Source organism: Lepidochelys kempii, chromosome 1 (assembly GCF_965140285.1).
Source record: "Lepidochelys kempii isolate rLepKem1 chromosome 1, rLepKem1.hap1, whole genome shotgun sequence".
In the NCBI taxonomy this organism is placed as follows: domain Eukaryota; kingdom Metazoa; phylum Chordata; order Testudines; family Cheloniidae; genus Lepidochelys; species Lepidochelys kempii.
The window spans coordinates 46,682,928-46,696,985 of NC_136380.1; the positions used below are offsets into that span (position 1 = coordinate 46,682,928).

General features: G+C 40.5%; 1 protein-coding gene across 3 annotated transcripts in view; it reads right to left on the minus strand.

The window, feature by feature from the left end:
- The window catches only part of FLT1 (fms related receptor tyrosine kinase 1), a 138,791-nt gene that overhangs the window by 94,057 nt on the left and 30,676 nt on the right, over positions 1-14,058 (minus strand). For all 3 annotated transcript variants that reach the window (XM_073340752.2, XM_073340742.2, XM_073340762.2), the window contains 4 exons: positions 11,582-11,706; positions 5,703-5,865; positions 5,471-5,607; positions 2,210-2,384 (listed from right to left, as the gene is read on the minus strand). In XM_073340752.2, coding sequence (XP_073196853.1) covers positions 2,210-2,384; positions 5,471-5,607; positions 5,703-5,865; positions 11,582-11,706 — 600 coding nt within the window. The remainder of the gene's footprint in view (positions 1-2,209; positions 2,385-5,470; positions 5,608-5,702; positions 5,866-11,581; positions 11,707-14,058) is intronic.

Below are 14,058 nucleotides of genomic sequence, written 5' to 3' on the forward strand. Positions count from 1 at the left end.
AACTTCCACTCCCAATGAGTGGCATTAGCATTGTCGGCAAGAAAGCACTTCTGCCGACAACACACTGTTTACACCAGCGCTTGTCGTCGACAAAACTTTTGTCTTTCCGGGTTGTGTATGTGGCTTTTTTTAACACCTCTAAATGACAAAAGTTTTGTCTTTCACTTGCCAATGTAGATAAAGCCCAAGACTGAGCTCTGAGTTACCAGAGATTTATAGCGATCAATCTAGCCATTACAAAACCTAATGGATCAGCACAAACATTCAGAAATTTGAGATTTGGTCCATGGTCCATAAACCTGGCTATATATTCCAAAGAGGATTTTTTCAGAGGAAGAAATGTTCCATTTATCTTCATCAGAGATATAACAACCACAAGACAAAAAGACTCTGGATCAGTGGCTTACAATTGCATTGTCAAACAAAGAAATTCTTCATAACTTCATTATAATCATGTCTAATCTATTCACTTTGTACAATTACATTACTGTATATTGTCCCATGTTTCAGTCTCTATGATGAGTTATTTGCATCCGATGAAGTGGGCTGTAGCCCATTAAAGCTTATGCTCAAATAAATTTCTTAGTGTCTAAGGTGCCACAAGTCCTCCTTTACTTTATGATGAGTTAGTTTGCCTAACAAAGTAATGTATGGAGTATTCTTTAACACCGGAGGAAGATTTTTTTCTTCTAAAAACTGTAAAGTTTGGTTCAAAGGAAAACATACGACAGATCAATGGGTTGTAGATGTCCTTTGAAAGTGCAGACGTATCTATACTTAACTATGTTTTGAGTATCAAGGATAAGGTTAAGAATAATGCAGGCAAGTCCCAATTCAATATTGTAGTACCATCAACCCGATGCTACCTAGAGTTCAGGAAGATTATTGGCTCAAATAAAGATTTGCAGGCTGGGCCCAACGGGCTGATACCTTTCATTTTTTCTGTTCCTTTACGAAGTGCATTTCTACACCACCCTTCGGCACAGTGTCAGGAATGCATGTTTTACAGCCATAAAAAATAACTACAAATCTTTGTAACCTAAATGTAAAAAATAGTTTCACCTTCTTTAACTGTTGGCAAAAGCCTGCTCCTGAGCTGAGAAAGCTAGCTGTTGAAAGCTCAGGTCCTGAGGATTTCAGGTTGATTTATTCTAATTTATAAAAATGTAGCTGTAATTGTTCAACCTGTGCTCTGGACACCCAAATCAGTAATTAAAACAGACAAAATAATCCCGCAGGACTCCCCATGAATATAACCACCTGGACCCTCAGCACACACCTTGACGGGCTTTGCAGCACGGCCAGAACACATGCAGGTTCTGGACAATAAGGGATGTGAGTTCCAAACCCAAGAACCCCTCCCAGAGAACCACCTTCCAGCAGTCCCCTCTCATTTAGTATCAAGGCAGGGAGCTCCAATGTGAGTGCCTTGGCTGATCTCTGCTGGAGATATGTCATGGAGAGAATGATCTCTCAGGTAAGCAGGTCCTAAACCGTTCAGAGCACCCTCAATTAAAACCAACACCTTGACTTCCAGCCGGAATCTTACTGGAAGCCAGTTCAGCTGATTTAATGCCCTCAAACTGAACCTCCTTTTCATAAATCAGCTGCAGTAGCCTGCACTTGCTTCAGCATTTGAATTGTCTCAAGGTGTAGTTCCATACAGAGTGCATCACATCAATCTACTCTCCGTGTGTGTCTGGTAAGGAGTGAATCATATACGCAGCTGGAGATGTAGTTCTCATGAGCTTCACATAACAAAGAACTTCCAGGAGCGGAAACCAGTATCATGGGCTATATGGTTTGCATACCACTGGGCATAGATAACGAAAGTAAATGTTGCCCAGAGAAGAAGCATTGGGGTTTTTCCATTTAAATTAAGCCTGTTTATTTGTCTCTTGTTTGGGAGTCTTTCTGGTGCTGGTGACTACTTTTGCTGGTATTGACAAGTGAAGAATTTTCATGCACTTTGCAAACAAAAGTGATCAGCTTAGTGATCAGACTTAGCTATCTACTACCAATGAAATAAAAGAGCATCTTGGATCAAATGGTACATATTCTGTTCCCAGGCTCTTTTCTCTTCCTACGACTGGCTTGCCAAAAATTCACCTCCATTTTGTCCTTGTATACAAAAAGCTTCTAACCATTGTTTAGCTTTGAACAGGGATCATGAGCATTACACATTCTATACATCCACACTATTTTTTACCATAAACGTGGACTGTTGTGTTAACAGATTTGATTGATGGTCCACTCTTCACATGGCAGGTATACTGGCCTTTATCAATATCACGCACTTTGTCAACAACAAGAATACTGTAGAAAATATTGGCATCTGTATTCCTTTGGCCAATGCGTTTGGTTACAGATGCTCTGTGGTTTGCCTAGAAAGAAAAAAAGTGTAAATCAAATGTTATTTTTTTATGATTATTATTTATTAATAATAATATTAATATGTTTTTATGATTGTGCCCAAGAACCCCAATTGAGATTCAGACCCCTGGTGCTGTTCAACACACACAGAAAGACATGGTCTCCACCCCACAGGGCTTACAAACTAAATTAGACATAATATTACGAGCAGCAAATAGTTATTATTATTTAAATTGCAATAGCATCCAAAATCTACTAGGCACTTTCCGAATACAGAAGAGGGCCAGGTCACTTTGTACAGTCTAAAATATAATGATACAGTGAATAGCAGCAATCTCATCCTTGGCTGCTATTACCTTTAGTGCTAGTGGCAATGTGGAGTGCACTGTGAGAGTTGCCACTGGGACTCAATGTACATGGGCAAATTTCCCTAGCTCCAGGGTGATAGGGGTAGAGGAGGACTAGCAAGCCCAGCTGCTCCTGTACCTTCTCCACTTTTCTTTCTCTGCAGGAGAATCATAGAATCGTAGGACTGGAAGGGACCTCGAGAGGCCATCTAGTCCAGTCCCCTGCACTCAAGGCAGGACTAAGTATTATCTAGACCATTCCTGACAGGTGTTTGTCCAACCTGCTCTTAAAAATCCCCAATGATGGAGATTCCACAATCTCCCTAGGCAATTTATTCTAGTGCTTAACCACTCTTGATAGTTTGGAAGTTTTTCCTAATGGCCAACCTAAACCGCCCTTGCTGCAATTTAAGCCCATTGCTTCTTGTCCTGTCCTCAGAGGTTAAGAAGAGCAATTTTTCTCCCTCCTCCTTGCAAAAGCTTTTATGTACTTGAAAACTGTTATCATGTCCCCCCTCAATCTTCTCATCTCCAGACTAAACAAACCCAATTTTTTCAATCTTCCCTCATAGGTCATGTTTTCTAGACCTTTAATCATTTTTGTTGCTCTTCTCCTGACTTTCTCCAATTTTCCCACATCTTCCTGAAATGTGGCACTCAGAACTGAACACAATACTCCAGTTGAGGCCTAATCAGCGCGGAGTAGAGCAGAAGAATTACTTCTAGTGTCTTGCTTACAACACTCCTGCTAATACATCCCAGAATGATGTTTGTTTTTTTTGCAACAGCGTTACACTGTTGACTTGTATTTAGCTTGTGATCCACTATGACCCCCAGATCCCTTTCCATAGTACTCCTTCCTAGGCAGTCATTTCCCATTTTGACTGCCTAAGAAGGGGCTGGGAGAAAAATGAGAGAGTTAATTTGAACAAGATTATCTGATTGCTCAGCAAGGGCTATTGCAAGACATACTGGAACAGAGGGGTGCTTGGGGGGGGGCGGGGGGTTAATTCACCGTAAATGCAGGTCTTAGCTAAGCATGCTTGTGTAGCTGTCATGGCAGAACCGGATCTTAAGGAGGTATTGGATTTGGGGTCCTATAATTCTTCCTAACTAAACCAATCCTCTGCTCTGCCTGTGTGACCCAGTGAACTAGAATGACACTTCTCCATATAGAGTCCAGTCCCCCAAGACAGGAAACACTGGTGTAGGGGGTAAAAGGCTCATGTATTAACCCAGTGTGCCTGCTAACCCTTAATTTAAAATTTAATCTGGTTATTAATTACTATAGTCCTACATCTACCAATTTTGCATATGGCTACATAGTCACTTCCCAACTTTAAATATTGCCAGCTATAGGGCCCCAACACGGGGGAGTGAGTGGAAATGAGAACGGAGGTGCGCTTGGGGCAGAGTTATGTCGCACTTAGGAAATGAGGCTGAAGAATCCGAGTGATCCTGACAAGACATACAGACAATGAAGAGACTCCACAGGAAAGGGTGGAAACAACAGGAGAGGAAGATTGTGTTACCTGCAGCATGTTGAATAAAATGGAGAAAAAATAGGAGGCCAGAGAGGAGAAGATTTACAGTAGACAAGGTGTGTACCAGGGTGTTAGCAGCAGGAACAGAGAAGGGGAGAATTCTGGAAACATTACAGAGAGAGAGAAATGACAAGATTTGGCAAGAGAATAGGGTGGAGCAGACGATAAACTGAAGCTGAGGGGTTATTTCCTGTGACTCCCCCTCAGCCTTTGGCCTCAGAGTTTATTTAACCCAGAACATTGTTATTGTCTTATAAAACATGGAGCAGCCTATCATCTAAACAAAAACAAAACACTATTTCACAGTGCAAAGTGTAATGTTAAGCAATGGATCAATGGCAAGGCAACAATGTGCCTCTCTAGCATGCTCAGAGTATTGTTTGTTGCTAAGTTATTTATTTCTGAGATGAAAAAATGTTAGTGCAAACAGCCACAATATGCTAGAAGCTGCTGGTGTAATCATTCTGACATAGTGTAATCGTAATTTCAGGTTGTGATTAGGCACAATGACTGACATAATAAATGATCATGACTTGAATCTACAGTATAAATCAAACTGACATGAAAGGACTGGGAGCTGTAAACCTTAAACGAATGTCAAATTTCTTATCAGCTTAACACGGACTCCCTGGCAGTTGTTTCATAAATGACAAGTATTTATGAGGATGCTCCCAATCTGGGGGGAGGCAGGAGAGGGGAAATACATTCAAAATCATTCTTGTAGTTGTCAAAACAAGAGAATTGTTGGTGTGACACTTAACAAATGAGATCTTGGCTAGCTGAATAGTAATATCTTTTCTAAACATGCTTGAGTCGGGTGCCTGACTGTCTGCCAGTCCTTTACATGAATGGGCTTAGAAAGATGGCTTAACTGAAAACTTTTCTGTTACAAAAGAGAACTTGGCTTTGGGTGATAAATTTTGATTACTTCACCGAAACCAAGAAGAAATTCCCAAGGATGAAACAATTCTGTTCACTCCTGATTATGCAATATACCTCAGCGTATTGTGGAAACATGTTTACTCATTCAATTAAGCAAAATAATAATTGTAAAAAGGCAATAAAAGACATGTCAGCGAGGGTCATGACTATGGAATGCCAAGTATGGCAAGTATTTCAAGCCAAAATTCCTAACGGGGTTGCTTATTAATGGGATGCTGTTTCAGAAAATAAGTAGCATTTTTACATACAGACCAAAGCACTCACCTCACCAGGGTAACTCCATGTCATCTGAACTCTTGTGTTCCAGGCTGCAGCAACTGTACAGTTAATGGCCAGGGTGTCTCCTTTCAGCAATTTGACTAGGTTTGGGGTGTTTAGTTGGACATCAAATATTGTGTTGGCTGCAGATCACAAAGAGAAAGGAAAAATGAATAGCATCACACCAACATAAAGCCATGTTTCCAAGACTGAGACTACTGAGGTGAACACTACTCACTTTGTCGGTGCGTTAGATATTTCGTACTATACTTATGCCCGCCAATGGTTGTCTCGCAGCTCATGAGACCTATGAATCTGTATGTTGCCTTTGGTATTATAAAGCCTTTTGTGCTATCCCAAATTATTGTCTTCCCATCAGGAATCAGAGTTTCTAGTGGAATCTGAAAATGAAGAACATATTTGATAAAAACTAATCCATTTTTATTTCCACAGAGCCCCCTCCCCAAAAACCTGTGGAGGCTTAATAAAAAGGAATTTAAAAAACAAATCTAAAAAATGCCAATCAATTTACAAATGACAAGATTTAATTAGGCATATTTTCAAGTAAATGTTTTATGTTAAATTAAAAGAAAATCTGGGTGCAGAATGTGAAGGTTTCATTTGTATCCATCATTTACATTATTTACTGCAGGCTGTAAATTAATATACAAATGAATGACACTAGCCTTAGCCTAGGAGCTTAGTCTGCCTACAATACTGTTGGCTTTTGTTGGCAGTCAAAGTGCCTCAGACAGACAGACTTTGTAATTAACTATTCTGGTGTGGCTATTGAGAAAGAAATACACATTTTCCCCTATGGTTGACGGATTAACTTCCTTTGCTGTCATCTTGTGCCTTTTACAAATGCCAGCTCAGATTCAGTTTGATGAATCTCTTGATTTCTGTTGTCTTCTAAGGCCACTGAATTGTTTCTGAAAGGGTATGAATATTATGTGCACATGTTCCCAAACTGACACATCATAATATACATGCTTCTCATGACTATCACAGCACACAATCCATGAATCATAAGGCCGCAGAGCTTCCTCAGTCATGCTAATTGTAGTTCTTACTGGAAAATGAGGAAAGCCACAGGAGGTTGTGACCTTAATTTTTCAGAAGTGACTAGTGATTTTTGGTGCCCAACCTGAAATACATTAATTGGGCCTTATTTTCAGAGGATCAGTGCTCAGCACTGAAAATCAGGCACCTTTAAAGTATCTCAGGTTGAGTACCCAAAAACTGAGGAATCCAAAATCATTAGTACGGAAATTCACAGTGCCATTTTTTATAGTCACGTTTTAAAGAAGAACTGCACGTTTTTTTAAGATTTCTCCCAGTTGAGCTGCGGTGTCCTCGTGGTCTAAGAAAGGACTGGTGTGTGCCCCTTCCCCTCCCACGTCAACAAAGCACCTTTGCCGTTGCCACTGCTTTCTGTCACCAGCCTCGCTGCATGCCTTTCACCTCTGTCCTGCCCCCTGGCTTGACCAGAGAACTCGTCTTCTGGCCAGCCCTCCTCTTCTTGCAGCCAAAGCCTTAGGGATGGATGCCCAGAATCTGGGGACTTGTGACGAGGTGGTTTCTTCCTGCACAGAACACCTTCCCTCTGAAATGTGGCACACTCGGTGCTGCCTATTCAGCACAGGCCTAAAGCTGCCCTCAAGATCCCCCTCGTCATCGCATGCCATTTCCTCTGACAGACATGAATGATGACTAATTACAGCTGGCACAAAAGTGCTGCAGTAGAATAGAATTCCTTATCTTTACAACATCTGATAAGAAGCTATAATAAGCTTGCAAATCACAGGGGACTTATGTGTTACACGCATAAGTGCAGTCCATTACTTTATAGCCAGCTGGCTGACATTCAGCAGTGCCTTGTATTCTAGGGACGGCGCTATTGTAGTTACTGTTTCTACATACAAACAATATGTTAAACCAGTTCACGGCTCTGGTTTTCAAGCCATCCAGCTGGATTTACCCCCGGCTGGTTCAGTGGAGGTGCAGGTTGTCCTTATTGTTTCACTGCTGCATTCCCCCAGGGGTTCTGCTGGGAGATAAGAGGAGGATTCGATTTGCAGTCAAGGCTCCACAGGAGCCCCACAAGCAGATGCTGCCCAGGGCAAGCTGAATTCCTATTCATTAATTAATCAGTTAATAAATTTGCATTAGCCTAGCTTTAGGGCTAAGAGTGTTGTTTATCTAGCCTTAATACATAGCACATGCTTCCCTTTAGCTAGAAAAGCTCTTAACACTGACCCTCTCTGGGAGTGGCGCAGAGCGAGGGAGAGAGTCTAAATTACTAGAACAAACCTTTACAAACTTAATCTCATTTTGTGAAGCTGGAGTATAGTTTGTGCGGTTCACAGACCCTCAGGCTCCAAGAGCCCCACCCATCCCTAATGCAAATCCATGCACAAACAATTTACTAGTCCGGCACCTCCCGGAAAAGGTTAGAGTTACATAAGCAGCTTGGGCATCTTTAAAAAAAAAAAGTGTGTGGGAAACTTCAGTTACCATCAAGGACACATTAGACAATTGAAATCCATGACTAATGAAAATTAAAAGCAGGGGCAGAACATGAAAGCAAAGCCCTCTGGGATCCTACACAGCAAAGCTGGTCTCCTGTGGCTGAGTCAGATCAAAAAGTCCAAGGTGCTCCAATCAGATGTTCTCTGAGGAGAGGAGAGCTAAGGTTTTTTTCCAACTGGAAAGAACTGAAACAGGCCAGGTCCTCCCTATTTATTTGCTGTTATATCTTACTGAGCCACCCTCAGCGCTCACTCCATTCCACCAATGCCACTACCCTCGGTGACCTGCTTGCCCACTTTCCTCACCAGCTTCTCCACGCTGCCCCGATGCACAGAGCCACTGTGACCGAGCACTACCCTCTCCTCCTTCAAATCACTCCACTTCTGCCAGGGGGCCAGCAGGAAACCACCAGTGACTGATTTTTAAAAAAGTTGAAATGATCCAGAATCACTTAGTTGTTGTTATTATTGTTTTATTTTGTATTACCATGACACCTAGAAGGCCTAGTCATGGACCAGGACCTCACTGTATTAGGTGCTGTACAAACAGAACAAAAAGACAGTCCCTGCCCCCAAAGAACTTACCATCTAAAGAGAGCCAAAAGAAGGAGTCAGACACATGAGGGAGTTCAAGAAAAGAACGAGACAATATTGGTCAGAATAACCTAAGTAAACATGGGATATTATCATTATTATACATCTAGGTACTTAGATCACCCACGTCACCATAGCAGCTAAGTTTCCCTAGTCACCCTCTGCTCTTCTTATTTCCAATTAGACTGTAGGGGACTGTCTTCCTATGTGTACAGCATTTAGCGCAATGAGCCTTGATCCTGCATGGGGTCTTATGGCCCTGCCACAATACAATATTGAAAGCCTATGAATATAGTAAAGATATGTTTCCCATATGTTTTGTAAGATATATTGTATTAAAAATGCCAATTTAAAGCATACTGAAATGTGTAACAGATTTTGAAATATCTACATCTTTCTTCATGTGAGAAGGAGGAATCTGATTTGGGGAAGGAAGGGCCTATAAAACCTCCCATTCTTGTGGTCAATAATTCCCTAATCTTCCGCCCCTTTTTTCTTTTTGTTTTTCAAACATGGCTGCCCCTGTGTGTTAAAACTGTCGTTGGCGTTTTCAGCCGGGAGGAAGAGATAGGGAGACAAAACAACTTCTCCAAGAGATGGTTCCTTCATGGTGGGGCTGAGGCAAGTTACCCTGGTGATGTGGGGAAGGCACATGCTGTTGCTGCTGTGGTGCCCATTTGAACTTTGGACAAAGGTTACCATAAGCAGTGTCAATGGTGGTTTCGGCAATGTGGCAATCTGTCTACTAAGAATTAGACCAAAACCATTAACTAATTTTACAGGTTGTCAAACAATGAGGAAAAAAAAATTCAGTTGCTATAGACCTAGGATAGATTTGAATTCGTGACCCAGAAATGAAAGTTTCCATCTTCCTTTTCCAATTCCTTGTACTGTCTTAATCCCTGGCTGCAAGATTTTTATGGCTCTTTCTGTGGTATGTATATTGATTGCCATCTTGTGCAATACGCAAATGTTGGCCCACACACTTAACTTGAAGTTATAGCAGCTACACTTCTCAAAGCTCACATAAAGCTGCAATTACATTTGTACAACAGGTAATTACCGTATTTCACTGTAATTCAATTACAGTATTTCATTCTCATAGCTCTAGAGATGAATAATAAAATTTCCCCACATTGCATTTCACTGGCTAACATCATTCATAGCACTAGAGATGAATAATGGAATTTCCCCACATTGCACCATTGAAACTAAAAGGTAACAATACTAAGAGAAACAAAATGCGAATGGCAGTGTCTCCACATGACTTTAGGATTGAGTCGACTCCAAAGGGAGGAATTGCTTCCCTAGGAAGCGTGAAACGTGACAGAGAACCTATTTTCTGAATTCCTGTTAACACAGGATAGAGACCTAATGGCTCAATGCTGTTCTTCCAGCTACAGAAGTTCCAGAACAGGAATCCTGGCTTTTCGCTTTATTGCCAAGTAGAAAACAGAATGACTGCTTTGCCATCTAGACATAAGTACTATGACAGCAGTTGTAAAATAAATCGCAGGCCTCTCTTAAATGTTACTTAAGCAAAAAAATTGCTGGAGCCTACATCCACTGGTTTCATAGCATGACAAATAACCAAGTACATGATCTAAGCACCTGTAGCTTACATGTTCCAGGAAATTTGGATATGAACTAGGGAGGCACATTTCTTTTTCCTGGAATGCAAAAAGTATACATAACCAATTCCCTTAGTTAAGGCAAGCCTCCTCCTCCCTTATAATCCATGTTATATCTGACTTTGGTGCTATAGAGCCACATGATCCTACACCACAAACTTCAGCTACAAGGGTAGTGGATACTCCCTGGCAGTGGAGGAAGAGTGGTGGGTATAAATCTCATTCATTGGAAGAGGAGGGAGAGGAGAAACTCATTTTAAAGAAGATCCTTGTAGGCAGAATGCTTAGTGAAACAGGAGTTTTCCCAGTTAGGAATTAAATACACTGAGGTTTAAGACACAACAAGGAAACATTTTTAACCACACAACCTCCAAAATCTAAAAAATTGATTCTCATTCTACAACACACACACTTCAGTCCCGGCCCCATTTATTCTTTGCTTCTACAGCCATCAAATTTTCTGCACAAGCCAACCCTGCTCCACACCTCACTAAGGAATTGTGCTCCAGAATCAAAAGTGCTTTAATCTATAGAGATCGTTTTTAGATTCAAGTTGTTTATTTTCTCTGCATTTTTAGCTTCCTTTAATGTGATTTAGCAGTTGGAAACAAGGAGGAAAGTTAGTGTCATGTCACCAGCCAGGTCTCTACAGACCATGAGCAAGTGCTCCATGGACCACTGCAGTTTGAGAACCTCTACCTTAAGTTAAAACACAAGGGCCACATCTTAGCTGGTGTAAATCAACAGAGCATTGAAATCAGTGGCTCTATGTTGATTTTCACGAGCTGAAAATTTGACCCTGCATGTCTTATTTGAACAGTTCATCAGTTTTCTTGAGTCCTGTCTTACTATTTCCTGCTGTTTTACACAAAGAGTTGACCTTCTCTTTCCTGAAACAATACCATTCATCTATCCCTTCACATATGGAGCTCTCCAGTCATAGATAAAGCATCCCATCCTTGACTTGCACAGCTCTCCTGTTCTATGAGCCGTCGTCTCTATTTCAACTAAACAAGAATAACATTAACAAAGGAGTACTGTTCTCATCTTGATACCTGGGGATTTACTTCATGTATGTAATTCTACTAGCTTCCTTGGGAGCCACGTGCATACATTTCTATGCAGCAAGCACTTGAGCTTGGGTCAATGGGAGTATCTTTATTGATTTCAGTCATTGGACCAGGCTCCAAGAGGAGATTATCCCCTAAATCAGAGGTGCCCCCAGAATATACAGTTAATATTTAACACAAGGGAACAAGTAATTGCTCAAACACTCCAATCATTAAAATCGTTGCAAAAAAGTAATGCAGCAAATTTATGTCTGCAATAACACTTTCAGAAATATACGTGAATCAAGTTACCTTTTTTAAAGTAACAGCAATGTCTGGCGCTGTGACTCTGCATGGAATGATCATCTCTCCTCCATCAGTCATGTGTATAATTTTAGGTATGTCACTGTGCAGCTCTACAAACGGACTGCCTGTATCTACAGAGAAGGATAAAAAGAAAAGGTAACTGCCTGAAACATTACAACTGCACAGAAAATGTGTGGCTCACTTAACCAAACTATACTAACAGATTACCACAACAACTAAAAAGAGCCTACTCATTTATTGTGGTAAATCTGAAGGGCCTAGAGAAAATTCTCACCACAGGCCCCCCATCTCTTTAAAAATGTTTTTTTCATTATTTACAGATAACTATAACAACAGATCAGCCAATTCTCCCTAACTATCAGTGTTGATAAGTTTCCAAAATACCTGTTCCATTTACTTTCATTATTTAGGGCTGGTAAAATATTTTGGCAGTGTATGAAAGATCACTAATCATTAATAATCAACACAACATTTCTTTACATTTTTGCATCATCTTTAATATAGATAGATAGATAGATAGATAGATAGATAGATAGATATTATATATAATATAGGTGATGTTAAGTAAGCAGATTTTTTTCTACTTATTGCATCTCACATACGGCTTGGACATAAATAAAATACCATATTTCATTGTGTTTGGGTTCATTTATTTTTTATTGTCATTGGAAGAAGTACTTACATGGGACTGAGCTGGAATTCACCTATCAAAAAACACCCCACTAAGGGCCTGTTCCTGCTCCCTTGGAAGTCAATAGCAAAACTCACATTGGCTTCAGTAAGACTAGGACTGGGATCCTAAACATGGTCATTAAATCAGATATTCAAGTAGCTCTTAGAATTTGGACGAGTAAGCATTAATAATTGCATTCCTTCCCACCAGCACAATATATTTGTGTCTCTTTTGTAAGTGACAAGGTGAACGAAAATGACAGGAAAACATTTATTTCATTTAACTCAACAAATAAGACTTGCCAGTATAATTTACTGTCTCCTTAAGCAATCACCATTGACAAAAGGCATTGGCATAAATAGCCCACATTGGAAATAGGGAACATTACTGTTGCTTTTGCAAATGTTTTATTGTTTGTGTTGTTTAACCAAGATGGACAAGAGCCACAAACTCTGGATCCAAATCCTGTTTGCAGATGGTCAGATCTGGGGGATTGGTTTTATGCAGTGTAAAGAGAGAGGCTATTTGCAAAATTCAAAACCCTAGGTTTGGCTTTTTTAACACCTCCAAAATGTGGACTATTTGATTCCTAACTTGAGGCCTGTCTCTAGTTCTGGTGCATTTTCAGCCAAATTCTGCTGTTTTCACTCAGTCAGAATCCAATACATAGCAATAGTATTCTTCCTTCCAAGGCTTGGCCATTTGTGAATGTTGAAATAGAGTATCACTGTCAAATTATCCCAGTCATGAATCTCTGAACATTCCTATATGTTCACTGAAGCTGCTACTCTTTTAAATACATTATTTTGCTTCTCTTTCAGTCAAGAGTATGTGCATCACTTCACATCGTAATAAAATCCTTTAAGATCCTCATTTCTTATTAGACTACACAAATTAAAGTACATCTTAGGCACAGGGCAGGAGGGAAGCAATTCTGCACTTATTTACAATGGGCTAAATTCAGAAGTACCTTAGATTTACCCCTACGCAAGTGAGAGATAGTTTTGCCCAAAGAGTTTAAGGAGATTTGATAGATGAGATCAAATTGTTGCATGAAGAAAATCATTTGAAATTGAAAGCCTGGATCACAGTCAGATCTGTTGTGATCGTAAAAGGAGCTCATGCACAGTAGAGACTGCGTATGCAATAAAAGTACTCAAAGACTTGTTAGTCTAACATTTCCTTTGCAATATGATTCAAGGAAAGACCAAGACTGCGCCTGCTTGTACCATTGTAAAAGAAACATTTTTGTTTTGCAGGGGCTGCAGTTATGGAAGAGGTCACTAGACCTTTAACATCACTAGTGAAACAGACTTGTTACTCCCCTAAGGCTCATTCATCCTTGTCACAAAATTAAGAGCTACTTTCCCAAACCAGCAAACTTTGCAGAGTAGTTTCCTGTATCATAATCTCCAGATCGTTACAAGTGTGAGGAAGAGCTGCCCTGAAGACTACCGGTACTGTCTCCAGACAAAGTGTCACCACTAACTGATGCCAACATTGCTCTAGTGGGAGCTGTACTGCCCTAACCTCACAGGACTCCCTGCCCGTCTAAAGGCGATGACAGGAAACCAGCACAAAATGTGAAGAACCATTTTTTCCCTTAATGGAAACGTGCATGCTGCCATTCACACTTGGAGGAGACAGTGAAGTGCTGTAACAAAGCTAAAAAAGTTTCCTTGACTCCTCTGAATGAAATTATTACATTTGAAGATGGCTTTCCCCTGTAAATCTGAAATTACAATTACACATTAGAGCATTTAGACATTAAGAGCCAGCCACAGCTATA